Here is a 14,473-nt window from a genome sequence, read left to right on the forward strand (position 1 = left end):
CTTTTACTATGTCATATCAAACAGTTCATCTCATTGGAGGAGCTTTGAAAAGGTCAGCGGCAAACTACCCCCTTAAAAAAGGTCAATCAGGTGAACTTTGAGTGCCCCAGCAAGCACAAAAACCGCAAGGCAAATGCAACAACAGTGCGCTCAGGGAAGAGCAGTGACAAGCTAATCAGCACCGCCACACTCCATAGGAAATAACAGCACATTCGGCGCAAACCGGTTTGCCGCTTCTCATGTGAATGCACCCCTTGTCTTGATTTCAGGTGTTCAGGTGTTGTGCTAGGGTAAGAAAAAGTTCTCATTACGGTGATGGTTATTTAGACACGGATTACACTCCTAATCCTAGGGGCGAGAGTGCACCGTTTTATCAGTTGCTTTTTTTTGTGACCTGTGTGTTCCTCCTTCTCTTCATTCTGCATATTACATAAGTCATTTCATTTTTATTATGCTTTTTTTATGGATGCGAGGGGGTTTCACAGATTCCTTTTATATGAACAGCCATTTCCATATGCTAATTAGGATGTCATTACCTCCACAAAACAATGCACTGACAGACTGGAACAAAACAGGAAATATTCCATATATTATTTATACGGATTTATTTGCATTTGACTGGCTTAGTTTCATTTCACTGGGTGTAAATATCAGTTTATATTAAGTGCATTTTAACTCAGAAGTTTGACGTATAAAACAAACACTTTAAATAACAATTAAGAATCAGTCGTTTCTGCAGCTTCTTTGTAATACTTTCTCTCTCTCTCTCTTTCTCTCTCTCTCTCTGTCTGTATTTCTGTCTGTCCCTCTCTCACCCTCAGTGAAATTAAAGCAGAATTTTTAAAGAGCTGATTGTGACACAGATAAGCAGCAGGCGATGTTTGCATCTGCAGTCATCGAAAACCGTAATTGGCAGGAGGGAGGGGGCACAACAGCTGGATGTGTGTGTATGTTTGTGTGTGTGTGTGTGTTTGTGTGTGTGTGAGAGAGAGGGTGAGGGTGAGTAAGAAAGTAGCTGGAGGAACAGGTCGTCATGGAGCCATCTTTCAGAGCTGATGAGTGAAGTAGGACATTTCTGGCACATACTTTGGCCGCCATCTTATTTGCAATATAAGTTTAGCATGGATACAAACAACAGCCTTACTCTCAGTCTTTTTCTCCTTTATTTCTTCTTATTATTTTGTCTTTATTTGTCATGTGTTTTAACAGGAGTTTTAAGAAGGTACTAACTCTAAATAACGTTATTATTAAGAAATATTTATCCATAGATTTGTATGACTGAGACGTAAGTTTACAGCAGATGCTACAATTATGACTGAATCCAACCATGCAATTGAAGGTAAGGGCTTTGCTTAACTTCAAATCCAGGCTCTACTATGCAGCCACTGTTGGGCCCTTGAGCAAGGTCCTTAACCCTGTCTGCTGGTTGACACTGTGCTCTGACCCCAGCTTCCAAACAAGCTGGGATATGCGGAAACAGAATCTCATGTATATATGACAAATAAGGCATTCAAGAGGCCTTGAATTGGCAACCTTTTGTGTATTAGTCCAGCTGCTTAAATTAATCCAGTATGAGCTACCACTGCCCTATGTTTTGCGCTTCGCTCACCTTGAGGCCTTTACCATTGAGAGACGAGCTTGAATACACAGTACTGACAACATTGACTGATCGTATTGACATTTTTTTATGAAATATACTTCAGTTTATATAAGAAAGCTCGCTGCTCAAGTGGCTCAGCAGTAAATCATGCTAGCCCACTAACAAACTATGCTTTGAAGTATATTTCAAAGAAAACCGCACTATCTGTCCAACTGATCCTGCTGATGTTTTGTCAATTGCTAATAAAAATTAAATTAACAGATCATTGTGTTTTTAGCAATTAGATAGGGAAACAAAATGGGAATATTACATCAGTTCCTTTTATTTATTTATTTTGTTGGGATTTAATGCCATGTTTAACACATATGTGTAATTTAATGGCAAAATAGGTATTATATTATTTTATTTTGTCTTTATATTTTGGGCCATTTTATATTTTTATGGCTTCAAGGTAGGAACTGTTGTTATGTTGTCTTGTGTAGGAGTCTCTTTTATGGTTCCAGGCATGTAAACTTAGTACTTGTTGTATTTCCTTGGTGTGTTTGGGACTTTCTATTCTATTAGGATCACTATTAGGATGTGTTTTATCCTGACATAACTGCCCCCTTAAAAAAATTAATTAAATTATTTAATTAAGTCCTTTCTGTGACTGTGGTATGAATCTCAGTATCAGCTGTATCATCCACCTCTACACTACACTCAATCTCATGCACATGTACACACAGGCATGCCTTGTAGCTAATGTTCTGCCAAGCATAAACCCACAATGCATCAGGGAGATGGTAGGTCATGTACACACACACACACACACACACACACACACAAACTTACCTGTGAGAGATGGCGGAGATCCCACTGGGGTGGAGGGGTTGGAGGAGAAGCTGTTAGTGGTGTGATCAGGGGAGTAGATCTGTAATTATAAAACACATATTAATAAGAAATAGGCAGACACCAGACACGCACACACACACACACACACACACACACACAGTCGTGATCTGGTCTGGTCTCCCTGAAATCACTGGTCACAATGAAGTAACACACCCCGGACAAGATGCCAATCCATTGCAGGGCTGTGGTCACCACCCCCCTTAGACATAGCCAATCATCCCCTGTGATAGCACTGCTGGGGATTCGTGCCTAGAATCCCAGTGGAAGTGGGCTTGCGTAATTTACCGCTGTGCAACCCAAACGCCCCAACATGCATGCATATTAATATTAAACATCTTCCCTAAAGCCCCCTGAGGAGGTTTAATCCAGCAATTTGTGTGTATGTGTGTGAGTATTCCTGGCTATAAGCGCTTGTTAATTCATTCTGAAGCGTTTTTAATTTGTGTATTTGTTTTTCTAAATACGTGTCTCCAGTACTTAAGTGTCCCTGGTCTTTTAATTGCTGACATCATGTCTACGTGATTCTTATTACAAAAACATAAAGGCACCACAACATCCACACACATATATTGTCTCCCAAAAATGCACAGATACACAGATATCATACACTTTACACTTATGAACCTTATTATTTTACTAATCATTCCAAGTACACAAGCCATATCCCCAATTTTTAGGTAACAAATGGTGCATTGACAAGAGGGATGTTACTAACTACTGACCTAACAGGATGTTTTGCGTATGCCACAGTAATCTTTTTCTAGTTTCCCACCCTAAATCATTCATGACTTGTATTAGAGCATTTCTATATACACCTTATATACACACTCCTTTATACACTACATACACAATCACTGTGTGCAAAAACTGACCAAGGTCCCCATTATATATCTGACTGGCTATAATACTAAAGCTACCATAACCTGTGCTTGGTGTCCCAGACAGAAGGTCACCTGACTTGCACTTAAATGATGCAAAAAACTAAATAAGATAATTTAAGTAACAAAGGAGAATCTGAGTGACACTATAGAATCAGAATCAGGCTTTATTGGCCGAGTATGCTCACACATAGAAGCGGTTATAACAACTGTTTTCAAATTTCAAGTCAATGTGTTAAAGAGAACAAATATTTTCCCCCTGTTTTGCATTCAGTTTGGATATTCTCAAATCCCCTGTAAACTCTATCATTAAAAACATTATTGTAGGATAAGGTGTAAGACAGGTGTGAGTGTGTGTGTGTGTGTGTGTGTGTGTCTTAAAGACTTACTGAAGCCAGGGCCTTTCCTAATGCGTCTCCAGTCTGTGAGCTGATTCCTGCGCTGCTTGGTGCTCGATTAGCTACACAAAAAGAAATAAATATAAGCTATTAATAATTATACAACAGTTAGTTCCGACCTTACAATCTGATTGGTTGAGAAGCGTTCTAACCGTGCCGATATATGTGATAACAGCACGGTCTTTTCACACCACAACTGTATTACTCCGCTGACGCGTTGCCATTAACGACAAGCTTCATGCACACAAACGCGCACGCAGGCGACACAGACTTTTTTTCCCGGTCGCGTTTTAAATCCGTTATCTGATATACAATCTAGCGCACTGTGTAGGGAACATAACCAATTGTCTAATTCACTATCTAGTGCACTATGTAGGGAACATATATCCGTGATCTGATACACAATCTAGTGCACTATGTAGGGAACATTAATGTGTTTGTAACGCGAACAGTTAGTTAAGCCCAGTTAGCAGCTCCTAGTAGTTCTGTTTTCATCCATAATCCTTTGGTGTGTGTGAGAGGTTTTTTATTTCTTTTTTCCCTTCGGAGGTTCTTGACTTTTTCTTGTTGTTGTTCTTACCTCCCTGAAATGAGTTTTTATGCTTTGTAGTGTTAAACTTTATATTCTCTGTGGAACTACTTTTTGGCAGAAGGTATTGTTAATATTAAAGCATATTTAATATGAAATTCAGGGCTTCTTTGATTTATTTTCTTTCTTTATTTTGTAAAAACTGTTAGTGCTTGGTTAACTTGACTTACATGTAACCTTTACTACCATCTATATTTAAGCAATAGAATACTCGAGGTCGTGTGTTATCGCGAATAACATCACGGCTGTGATGATCTATGGCACTCGCCTTCGGTTCGTGCCTGCGACCAAATCACAGCCGTGATGTTATTCGCGATAACACACTCCCTCTCGTGTTCTATTGCTTAAATATAGATGGTAGTAAAGGTTACATGTAAGTCAAGTTAACCAAGCACTAACATAACATTACAAATCCCATAACTACACTGGCTAAAATCAGCATGATGACAGTGGAAGTGATTGGTTTATTAAGTGTATTAAAAGGCCAATAACAATCCTATGGTGTAAACGTTTGGTACGGATGTGCTTGTGTTCAGGCAGGTGAAAGAAAAGAACTACAGTACATAATAAAACAATGCAGCATGAACTAATGCAGATAATGAGACATGAGTACTAAAGAATCTAATTTAACAATCAACATCCTAGGTGCCAGGTGAACCTTAACAAAGCCAGAAAAATAAAGTGGCAAAAGAGCCAAGAAAAAAGAAGAGAACTGAGTTGTTATATGCCAGCTGCTCAATCCACCATTTCACTCATTCATTCATTTCATTTTCGGCATTTAGCAGACACTGTTATTCAAGGCAACTTACAGTTGAGGGTTAAGGGTCTTGTTCAAGGGCCCAACAGTGGCAACCTGGCGGTGTTGGGGCTTGAACCAGCAATCTTTTGATTACTACTCCAGTACCTTAACCACTAAGCTACAACTGCCCCCCACCAGTGTGTGACAACCCAAGTTCTCAAAAAATAAATAGAAAGAACTCAGTATAATTGGCTGTGAAATGCAAGACTATGTGCATATGGTGGACAACGCTACACCTTCTACATTCCATCACCACATGTGCTGGCACTGCAATCAGACTGTAAAATTTACTGTAGCAGCAGCAAGAAACTGAATCCTAATCTGCCTCCTCTTTCTTTAGTCATGAAAGCTGTGGGCTAGTCTATAAAATTACTGTGCAACCCGATCATTCAAAAACTGGAACCCAAAGTATGGAATCGTTCCAGCACTTTAATTACTTGTAAGCAGCTGATGTTTATTACTGATGCATTAGGAAACTCCCCAAAAAACCCAGAAAGTGTGTACGTTTGTGCACACATGTGTATTTCAGGGTCAAGCTGTGTCATATGTGTTGCCCATATGTGTTTGATTAAAAGAAGGCATGCCAAGTTCAGTGGGATGTTTTTTGGCCATATGGGCAAATTTAGGATCAGTTACATTGTGGTCAGTGTGACCTGATGTTGAACTCTTTAATAACATCGTCTTCCTCTAAAACATGTGTATGGAGACATGGCATCTCCTGGAGGCTTCGCAGAAACAAACAAAAAGCCATAAACCTACACTTGCATTGCGTGCTGAGTCTCATGATCTTGTCTATTATTTCAACATGTTTCAGTTCAACGAGCAACTTAGAATTGGAGCAATGCTCATTAAAAATAAACAAAACCATGCTTAATTATTATTAAATGTGCAATACTGGTTCACATTGTGGGATTTTAATACCCATGACCATCCCCAGGATTAGGTTTGACTTTATTAATTGAATTCACTATGTCCTTTTATTACTTTATAAATTCTGTATGTTTTTCATTTATTTATAGTTGCTTTTGTACATCTGGTTTTAATGTTCCTATCAATACCTACATCTAATCTGATTTGCTCGCTTTATGTGTGTAATGTGTGTGAATGCAGTAAGCTGTAGCTAAAATGACCACCGCACTAAGTGCTATGATATTTGGCCAGGCGCTCGGTTGGAGCGGCGCTAAAACTGTGCTAGCCCACTACGGCTGGGATTCAGGGTTCGAATCCCCAGCATTGCTATCAAACCATTTAAACACGATTGCCTAAGTCTAAGGATAGGAGATAGCCAAGGTCATGCCATGGATTGGTGTACAGCCTACTGTAAAGGCTGCCGCTCACGACGGCACCTAGACTGTCAAGCTGCATCCAAGGGTTTCAGTTAACCTGGAAAATCTCTGGTTAGAAGGTTGAATCTTACCCATAACACTGTCTGTTCCGTTTGTGGTAGCGGTGCAGGAGGCAGTGCTGTAGTGATTTGTACCATTGTTGCGATGGAAAGAAGACATCGGAGGAAGACTGGGGTTGATCTCAGCCGAGGAATGTGATGGATAACTCTGAAGAAGAGGAAGAAGAAGAAGAGCACAGCACAGGATGGTAAAGAAAATGTTAAGCTGTTATGTTGACGAGTTTTGCTACACTTGATCTCAGTTTATGGTGTAACAATCCCAAAAAAGGATTCTACTGTACATTTGCATTACATTTACATTTTCAATTGAGTGTTAAGAGCCTTGCTCAAGAGCCCAACAGTGGCGGCGTTTGAACCAGCAACCTTCTGATTACTAGTCCAGTACCTTACGCACTAGTAAGTACTGCCTATTTAATTATTGCTACATAAATGTTACAATAATTTAATGCATTTTATTGGCCCTTAGTTGATTTGTGCTATAATTAACAACACTGTAAAAAATAATAATAATACAAGCAATTGTTAATATTTGTTAATAAAACAAATGTTTGCATTAAATTCTGCTTAAAATTATATTTAAATATATTACCTTATTTAGACTAATAGTTTTCAGGTATGTTATAAATGTGTAATAAATATGTAACACATATAAACAATCCATTTAATACAGCATGAACAAGTGTGGAACAGCTCACCAGTCTCTCGTGTGGGTGCAAGCCGCAGTAGCTGCTGCTCTGAGGGCCGTGGGAGGAATTTCCCAGCATGCCACTGTAACCTGCCTGATTCATACCACTCGATGAGCTCCATGGGTCTGAGCTGTGATGACCATCTGACGGAAACAGAGAGAGAATATAAGATGATTGACAGAATAAGTGACAGATGGATGTTCTAATACATTCTAATACAGTCATGCTGTGTAACAACAACAACAACAACAACAACAGCAGCCACTGCTGCACAATTGGCTTATTAAAAGTTGACTAAGGATTGTTGCTGATTAAGTATGTGTATTATTAGATTCAGTGTTGAACAAAGATAAAAAATAAGTTTAATTAATCGAGTTACTACATGTGAATGGCACCCATTCGATGGAATGGTTCATGAGGCTTTTTTGTGTGGCAGACTCTAAGCACAGGGTTTTTATTTATGCATGTTCTCCCATTTTCTCCCAATTTAGCGTAGTCAGTTTGTCTTCCTCTGTCTGGGGATCCCTGATTGCAGTCGAGGTGGGTATATTGCTGCTCATGCCTCCGCCGACCCGTGTGCAGCCCTTAGCAGAACCCTTTTCCACCCATGCATTCTGCATAGGCACCTCTCTATCTGCTAGTCGGGGTCCTAACACAGCGTTTAAAAACCTAAACCACATAGTCCGGCCATCCCGCCCTGCTGCAGGCTCTTGATGGCGCCCAGCCGACCGGTTGCAACGCTGAGTTTCGAACCGAGGAGCTCAGAATCCCGGCGCTGGTGTGCTAGCGGAATATCCCAATGGATGGATAATTACTGCCACACTAAGTTAAACTGTCTCCATCCAATACAGTACAATACAATTTTCTGTGCACTGATAATAACACAGTACTGACATTCCAGGACTGACTGCAAGCAGTTTATATAAAATGTAATAGTGGCATGCTAAGACCATTTAAAAGTCAATGTTCAATCAAATGATCTGTATTGCGTAAATTAAAAATGACATTAAAAGCATGAATAATGTTGGTGTACAGTATTAGAAAACATATCAGAGATCAAGATCAGATAACGATCCATGATTTAAGGACAGTATAGGACAGTTGTCTGCATTTCTACATCAAGCCACAAGCCACATCAGTGGTACATATAGTATCTAGTGAAGTCAGAACAGAAAGTCACAAGTGTAGTAAGACATACTAAAGATGATAATCTGTTACCTGGCATAAAAAAGGAACTGGGGAAGCTGCCACTGGCGGCTTTGGAACTCGGATAGCCCGGCGAGTCTCGGTTATAATCTGCGGTGCTGGCAGGTGGTGCGTAAACCTGAAATAACAATAAAAAAAATTATAAATATGTTTGTTTATTAAAGAAATTTAGTTTGAAACAGTATAATTTATTAAAGTGTAACAGCAAAATGTGCTAAAAACACAGCAAAACAAACACTTCTTAGGAGAATTCATTTACACCTTACATACACCTGTACTAGACACGTGTCTTGGGATTTCAGTGATTTGTTTGTGTGATTAAATCATTCAAACATACTTTATTTGTGAAAATAAGCCTTCTTTTAACTGTTCTTTGTGTTTTTTTTTTAACTGAAAAAATACCAGTTGAAACTATTTCTATTTATGCAACTTCAGGTCCCAAGATTATCTGTACAAACAACCGACTGTAAGTATAAAGAATCTGAAACAGTGGTTTCTGAAACCCAACCTGTTACTGTATGCTGAATGACAATCTGTCTGCATGATATGGTGTAATCCAGGGGTGTTCAAACGTTTCTTGTTGAGGACCAGATGGAGTATAAAATATGCAAACACGGGCCACAGACTCTCTTGTAATAAAACAAATAAAACTATAACAGACCAACATGATTACTAATAATTCCACTTCCTTTTGTTTGAGTGACTAATCGTCTATATTTGACAGTGTTGTGTAGGGATGTAATGATACACTCTACCCATGATGCGATGTGATTCATGATACTGCGTTCATGATACGATTAGAAGACAAATTATGACAAAGTTTCCTTTTATTATTTCTCTTTTTAAAATAAAAAAAATACTGTATTTGTGGTTATCTTTTATTTATCTAAATAATGAATGTCCTTTTATTTTTAAGGTAGGTACAAACTATGCAAAACAATGCTGCACATTTCCCATTTGTGTAAAAAAAACTTAAACAAAAATGTAAAACAAATCCCACATTAAATAAATAAATGAATAATACGAATAAAGAAAGTATCCTCACATAAATACATTTGGCTGGTAAATTCCGAACCTGGCAACCCTATAGTGACGTCAACCAGGCAAGGTGAATAGTGCCAGTGCCCTCTGCTGTTTAAAGTGAATATCGATTCATGATACATGTAAACCGATTTGAATCGTTACACATGTGAATCGATTTTTAACTGTCTTGTGGTGCATCGTTACATCCCTAGTGTGCCAATTTCACTCAGCAGTCGATAATCCTAATATGACAATTATTATACCTCTTTACATTAAACATACTCACTTCCCTCTGAACTCCATGCCGCCATGTTTGTTCGGGTATGTTAATGTAGGTGTAATGTTAATATTTTGAGATGGGGGAAAGAAGATGGGGAGCGTTTGGGGAGATTTGTTTTATGTAATAGCGACACCCAGACTTCAAACAGCTGTTTCATAGTTTGGACGTCCCTGGTGTAATCCAAGAACTATCTGAAAGCAGGCCTGTTGTATCATGGATACAGTTGGTTGTTCTGGCAGAACAAAAACCCAAACAAACACCGTATGTTATTGGTGGATCCTTCTTTATATCCAAGTATTATTTAGTCAGCTGTTACCAATTCACCTGCTTACTGTCGAATGTTTTAAAACAGTGTATTTTGAATATTCTATAAACTTTTTATTCTCATTTTGGTCCTGTCTCAACTTTTTTGCGTCTATTGCAAGCATTGTGTTTTTTATACAAAATCAAGTTGCTCATCCAAAACATGAAAATGTCCCAGCGTTTCCAGAAATGTGCTTTGTACGGAAATAAAAGCAGATTGTATTAGTGTAACTTTCAGACTCCGTGTCTCACACTGCAGGGGTTAACCCAAAGCATTAAGGGCTCGAGGGGTTTTATTGAGACGCAGAAACGAAGACCCAGCTGGAGTCCTTCCTTTCCCATGAAGCACCTTGCACCAGCCCACTCTGACTCTCTCCGTCTCTCTCACACACACTTACACACACAAACACGCATTCCAATGTCTGTAAATGACATCAGGCGTGGGCTGGGGGGGGGGGGTTGGACACCGTGGGAGAGAGACGGCAGAATAAAGAGACTTTTGTCACGCTCATTAAAATAGGAGGATGTTGACTGACCCACTTACATACATGCGGGCACACACACACACACACACACACACACACACACACACACACACACACACACACGACCAGACTGAGTATTAGAGAGGCCCTAAGTCGTAATATGACACTTTTGGAAACAGGTGTAGCAAATTGAAATATGGTCTAGATCATTTTAAACAGTCACTGGTAAATTCTGATTGATAAAGAAATCATGCCTGTACATTAAAGCACTTGTTCTATTTCAGTAATTGTTTCAGTAATTTTGTAGTAATTAAATACATTAAATAAATTAAATACAAATAAAATCCCACTATAAAAGCAGCCCCTGAGAATGACATTAATATACACACATCAGGCATAACATTATGACCACCTTCCTAATATTGTGTTGGTCCCCTTTTGCTGCCAAAACAGCCCTGCAACTGTGATGCTCTGTGTATTCTGACACCTTTCTATCAGAACCAGCATTAACTTCTTCAGCAGTTTGAGCTACAGTAGCTCGTCTGTTAGATGACACACGAGCCTTTGCTGCCAATGACCCGCCGGTTTACCACTGTTCCTTCCTTTTGATAGATACTGACCACTGCAGACTGGGAACACCCCACAGGAGCTGCAGTTTTGGAGATGCTCTGACCCAGTTGTCTAGCCATCAAGCATTTTTCCTGCTTCTAACATCAACTTTGAGGATAAAATGTTCACTTGCTGCATAATATATCCCACCCACTAACAGGTGCCGTGATGAAGAGATAATCAGCCTTATTCACTTTACCTATTAGTGGTCATAATGTTATGCCTGGTTGGTGTATATGTGTTATAATATGATAATTATAAATCTTAATAATATAAACGTGTTCCATAAATGTAATTAAATCAGCCTTTACAAGCATTAGTGCTGCTGCTTAACATTATTTGCATAGTTTCATGTTTTGTTTTTATAAAACCATGTTAATAGGGTGAGCAACGGCGCCCAAGTGGCGCAGCCGGATATTCCACTAGCACACCAGCGCCGAGATTCTGAACTCCTCGGTTCGAAACTCGGCATTGCCACCGGTCGGCTGGGCTCCATCTAGCGGGCATGATTGGCAGTGCCTGCAGAAGACACGGTTCTGCTAGGGCGGGATTACCAGACTATGTGGGTGGGGTCAAACGCTGTGTAAGGACCCTGATTGACCTGTGCAGAGTGCATGGGTTAAAAAGGGTGCTGCTTGCAAGTCGGAGGAGGTGTGAGCAGCAATTTACCCTCCTCAACTGCAATCAGGGATCCCCCAGCAGCGGAGGACAAATTGACTATGGAAGAAAATGCATAAATAAAATAGAACAATAGTGAGCAACTACTATTATTAGGATTTTTGGTCACATTCATGACAGGACGGGTCATTACTGGTTATACAAGATTCATCAGTTCAAGTCTTTAATGTTGAACACAGTCATGGACAATTTTGTATCTCCAATTCACCTCCTTTGCACGTCTTTGGACTGTGGGAGGAAACCGGAGCTCCTGGAGTAAACCCACACAGAACCCAGGACCTTCTTGTTTTGAGGCGACAGTGCTACCTACACAAAGTGAAGTGAGACCTGCTACTTTGAATTTGTTATACACAACCAGTCTTTTTTCTTAGTAGGTGTATGTATGTTTTTGTACCCACACCACTACACCTGCTAACTGTACTCCAAATAGCATCCAGTGGAAAGAAAAATAAAGAAAAGAAAAAAGCAAAAGAAAGTGTGTGTGTGTGTGTGTGAGTTGAAAGGCGGAATGGTGCTTATTTGCCAATGTTTAAAAATATCTGTTTATCTCTGTTCTTCATCCATCCCTTCATCCATCTGGTCTGTCTCTAATGATCCCACACATTCTTTCATCCTTTCACACACAGGTTTTTTACACTCCTGTGGTGGCAGTCAGGGATCACGCTCATTAACCCCTTAATAACCAAAAGCACACACCAAACACCAAAGAGAGAGAGTGTGTGTGTGTGTGTGTGTGTGTGTGTTTAGAGCCGGTGATCAGAAGCAGATGTTATGGAATGCATGCAGTCAGTCACGAAACCGCTCCATTCCTTTATCCCGCCGTCCCCCACAGCGTCCAGCCCCTTCACTACACACACACACACAGAAATACACACGTAGTTCGGTGCACCTGTGCAAGGCTCAGACCTACTCTGCTAATACTTTCCAGACACACCGGTCTACAAAACACATGAAACCAACTCAGATATTCTCATTTGCGTGCACACACACTTAACAATGTTGTTTAACCAAAAGCTGATAAAACAATATGACTTCGCACAGACCGCCATGCAATATTCCACAGTTCCTCAGATGTATTATGGTGTATGAATAAATATATGAATGAAAAAAAGGACAAACCTTTTAGGACAATTAATAAACAAAACCAAGCCACAATCCACAGAGCAAAGTGGAAGATATATGAACACATTTTGCTCATGCAAGAACACTGCAGAAACAAAGGAACGGATTTGAGAAGAAACAAATGTGCGCACTTGGGTGCAACTCAGACAGCTACTCAGTCCACCGCTGTATTACAACCTAAATAGGGACAGTGGTAGCCTAGTGGGTGGAGCTTTGGGCTATCAACTGGAAGATTGGTGGTTCAAATCCAGGCTCTGCTATGCAGCCACTGTTGGGCCCTTGAGCAAGGTCCTTAACCCTGTCTGCTGGTTGACCCTGCGCTCTGACCCCAGCTTCCAAACAAGCTGGGATATGCAAAGAAAGAATTTCATTGTACTGCACACCTGTACATGTATATATGTCAAATAAAAAATCTTCTTCTTCTAAATGCCAGACATACAACACCGGGGAACTCAGAAAACCAGCCACATAGCTTAAGATGCTGCCTTACAAACCATGAAAAAACCCAAAAGCTCATTCAAGAGTTTAGGAATGCTAGCAAGGGAGCTAGCAGAAGAGACAGAAAGGAAGAGGAAGTGAACTCAGCCTTGAGCTGAGTCTATGGGACACTTAAAGCATTATGACCAGGACTAGTGAGTTATATTTATTGAGGTGCAGGGAAGTGTAGTCAAGAGATATTATTTGTAAATATTTCTCAACATCACCTGTTGGAAAACCGCCTCAGTTAAACACTGATGTGAAAACACTGCCATCTAGTGGCGGGATTTTAAGACAATCATACGTCTTTTAAGCTCTTGCAGGCCACATCAAATGACATGGCGGGTCGGATTGGACCTGCGGGCCTTGAGTGTGACACATATGAGTTTACGTATTGAGTTTATAGTCAATGGAAAATTGATCTTCTCTACACACGTGATCATCGATATGCTCCCGATAGTATGTCTATGTACAGTTTATTTATTACTTTATAGACTCAGCATACTCTAAAGATGCTCGGTTACTCTAGCAATCGATTAGACGAAATGTCCAAGATGTGGAAGTCTAAAGCAGCTAAAGACACGACTCGGGTAACTGAGTTTGGGAAACTCCCAACCGATTCTGTGGACGCGGGGGAAGGGGGGGGGGGGGGGGTGTTGGGGTGTCAAAACAAGGATGAGTATTTTCTTTGAGACCGTCGCTAGGTCTACATTCACCTCTTGAGGTAAGCTGTGCTGTGTATTGTAGCTTCTATTTATTCTACCCTTCAATTTATGAGTGTAATTAATGACTTAGAAAAAATGTCTGAAAACTTACCAAGCTCAGTGGTTATCTATCTGTTTCTTACACACACACACACACACACACACACACTCCCACCCAACACACACACACACACTCCCACCCAATTCTGTATCCGCTTAATTGAAGAGGAAGAGCTGCTCTTTTAACCACCGAGCGTCTGCTAAATATCATGACTGCTATTTCCAGTTCTCCGAGGAATGACATCATTCCCTCCAACACATACACACACACACACACACA

The 14,473-nt window shown here is 40.1% G+C and overlaps 1 protein-coding gene across 12 annotated transcripts in view; it reads right to left on the reverse strand.

The window, feature by feature from the left end:
* The window catches only part of LOC134330959 (transcription factor 4-like), a 171,355-nt gene that overhangs the window by 21,831 nt on the left and 135,051 nt on the right, over window positions 1-14,473 (reverse strand). For all 12 annotated transcript variants that reach the window (XM_063012270.1, XM_063012274.1, XM_063012267.1 and 9 more), the window contains 5 exons: window positions 8,465-8,570; window positions 7,256-7,389; window positions 6,573-6,708; window positions 3,759-3,829; window positions 2,432-2,510 (listed from right to left, as the gene is read on the reverse strand). In XM_063012270.1, coding sequence (XP_062868340.1) covers window positions 2,432-2,510; window positions 3,759-3,829; window positions 6,573-6,708; window positions 7,256-7,389; window positions 8,465-8,570 — 526 coding nt within the window. The remainder of the gene's footprint in view (window positions 1-2,431; window positions 2,511-3,758; window positions 3,830-6,572; window positions 6,709-7,255; window positions 7,390-8,464; window positions 8,571-14,473) is intronic.

Source organism: Trichomycterus rosablanca, chromosome 16 (assembly GCF_030014385.1).
Source record: "Trichomycterus rosablanca isolate fTriRos1 chromosome 16, fTriRos1.hap1, whole genome shotgun sequence".
NCBI classification, from domain to species: domain Eukaryota; kingdom Metazoa; phylum Chordata; class Actinopteri; order Siluriformes; family Trichomycteridae; genus Trichomycterus; species Trichomycterus rosablanca.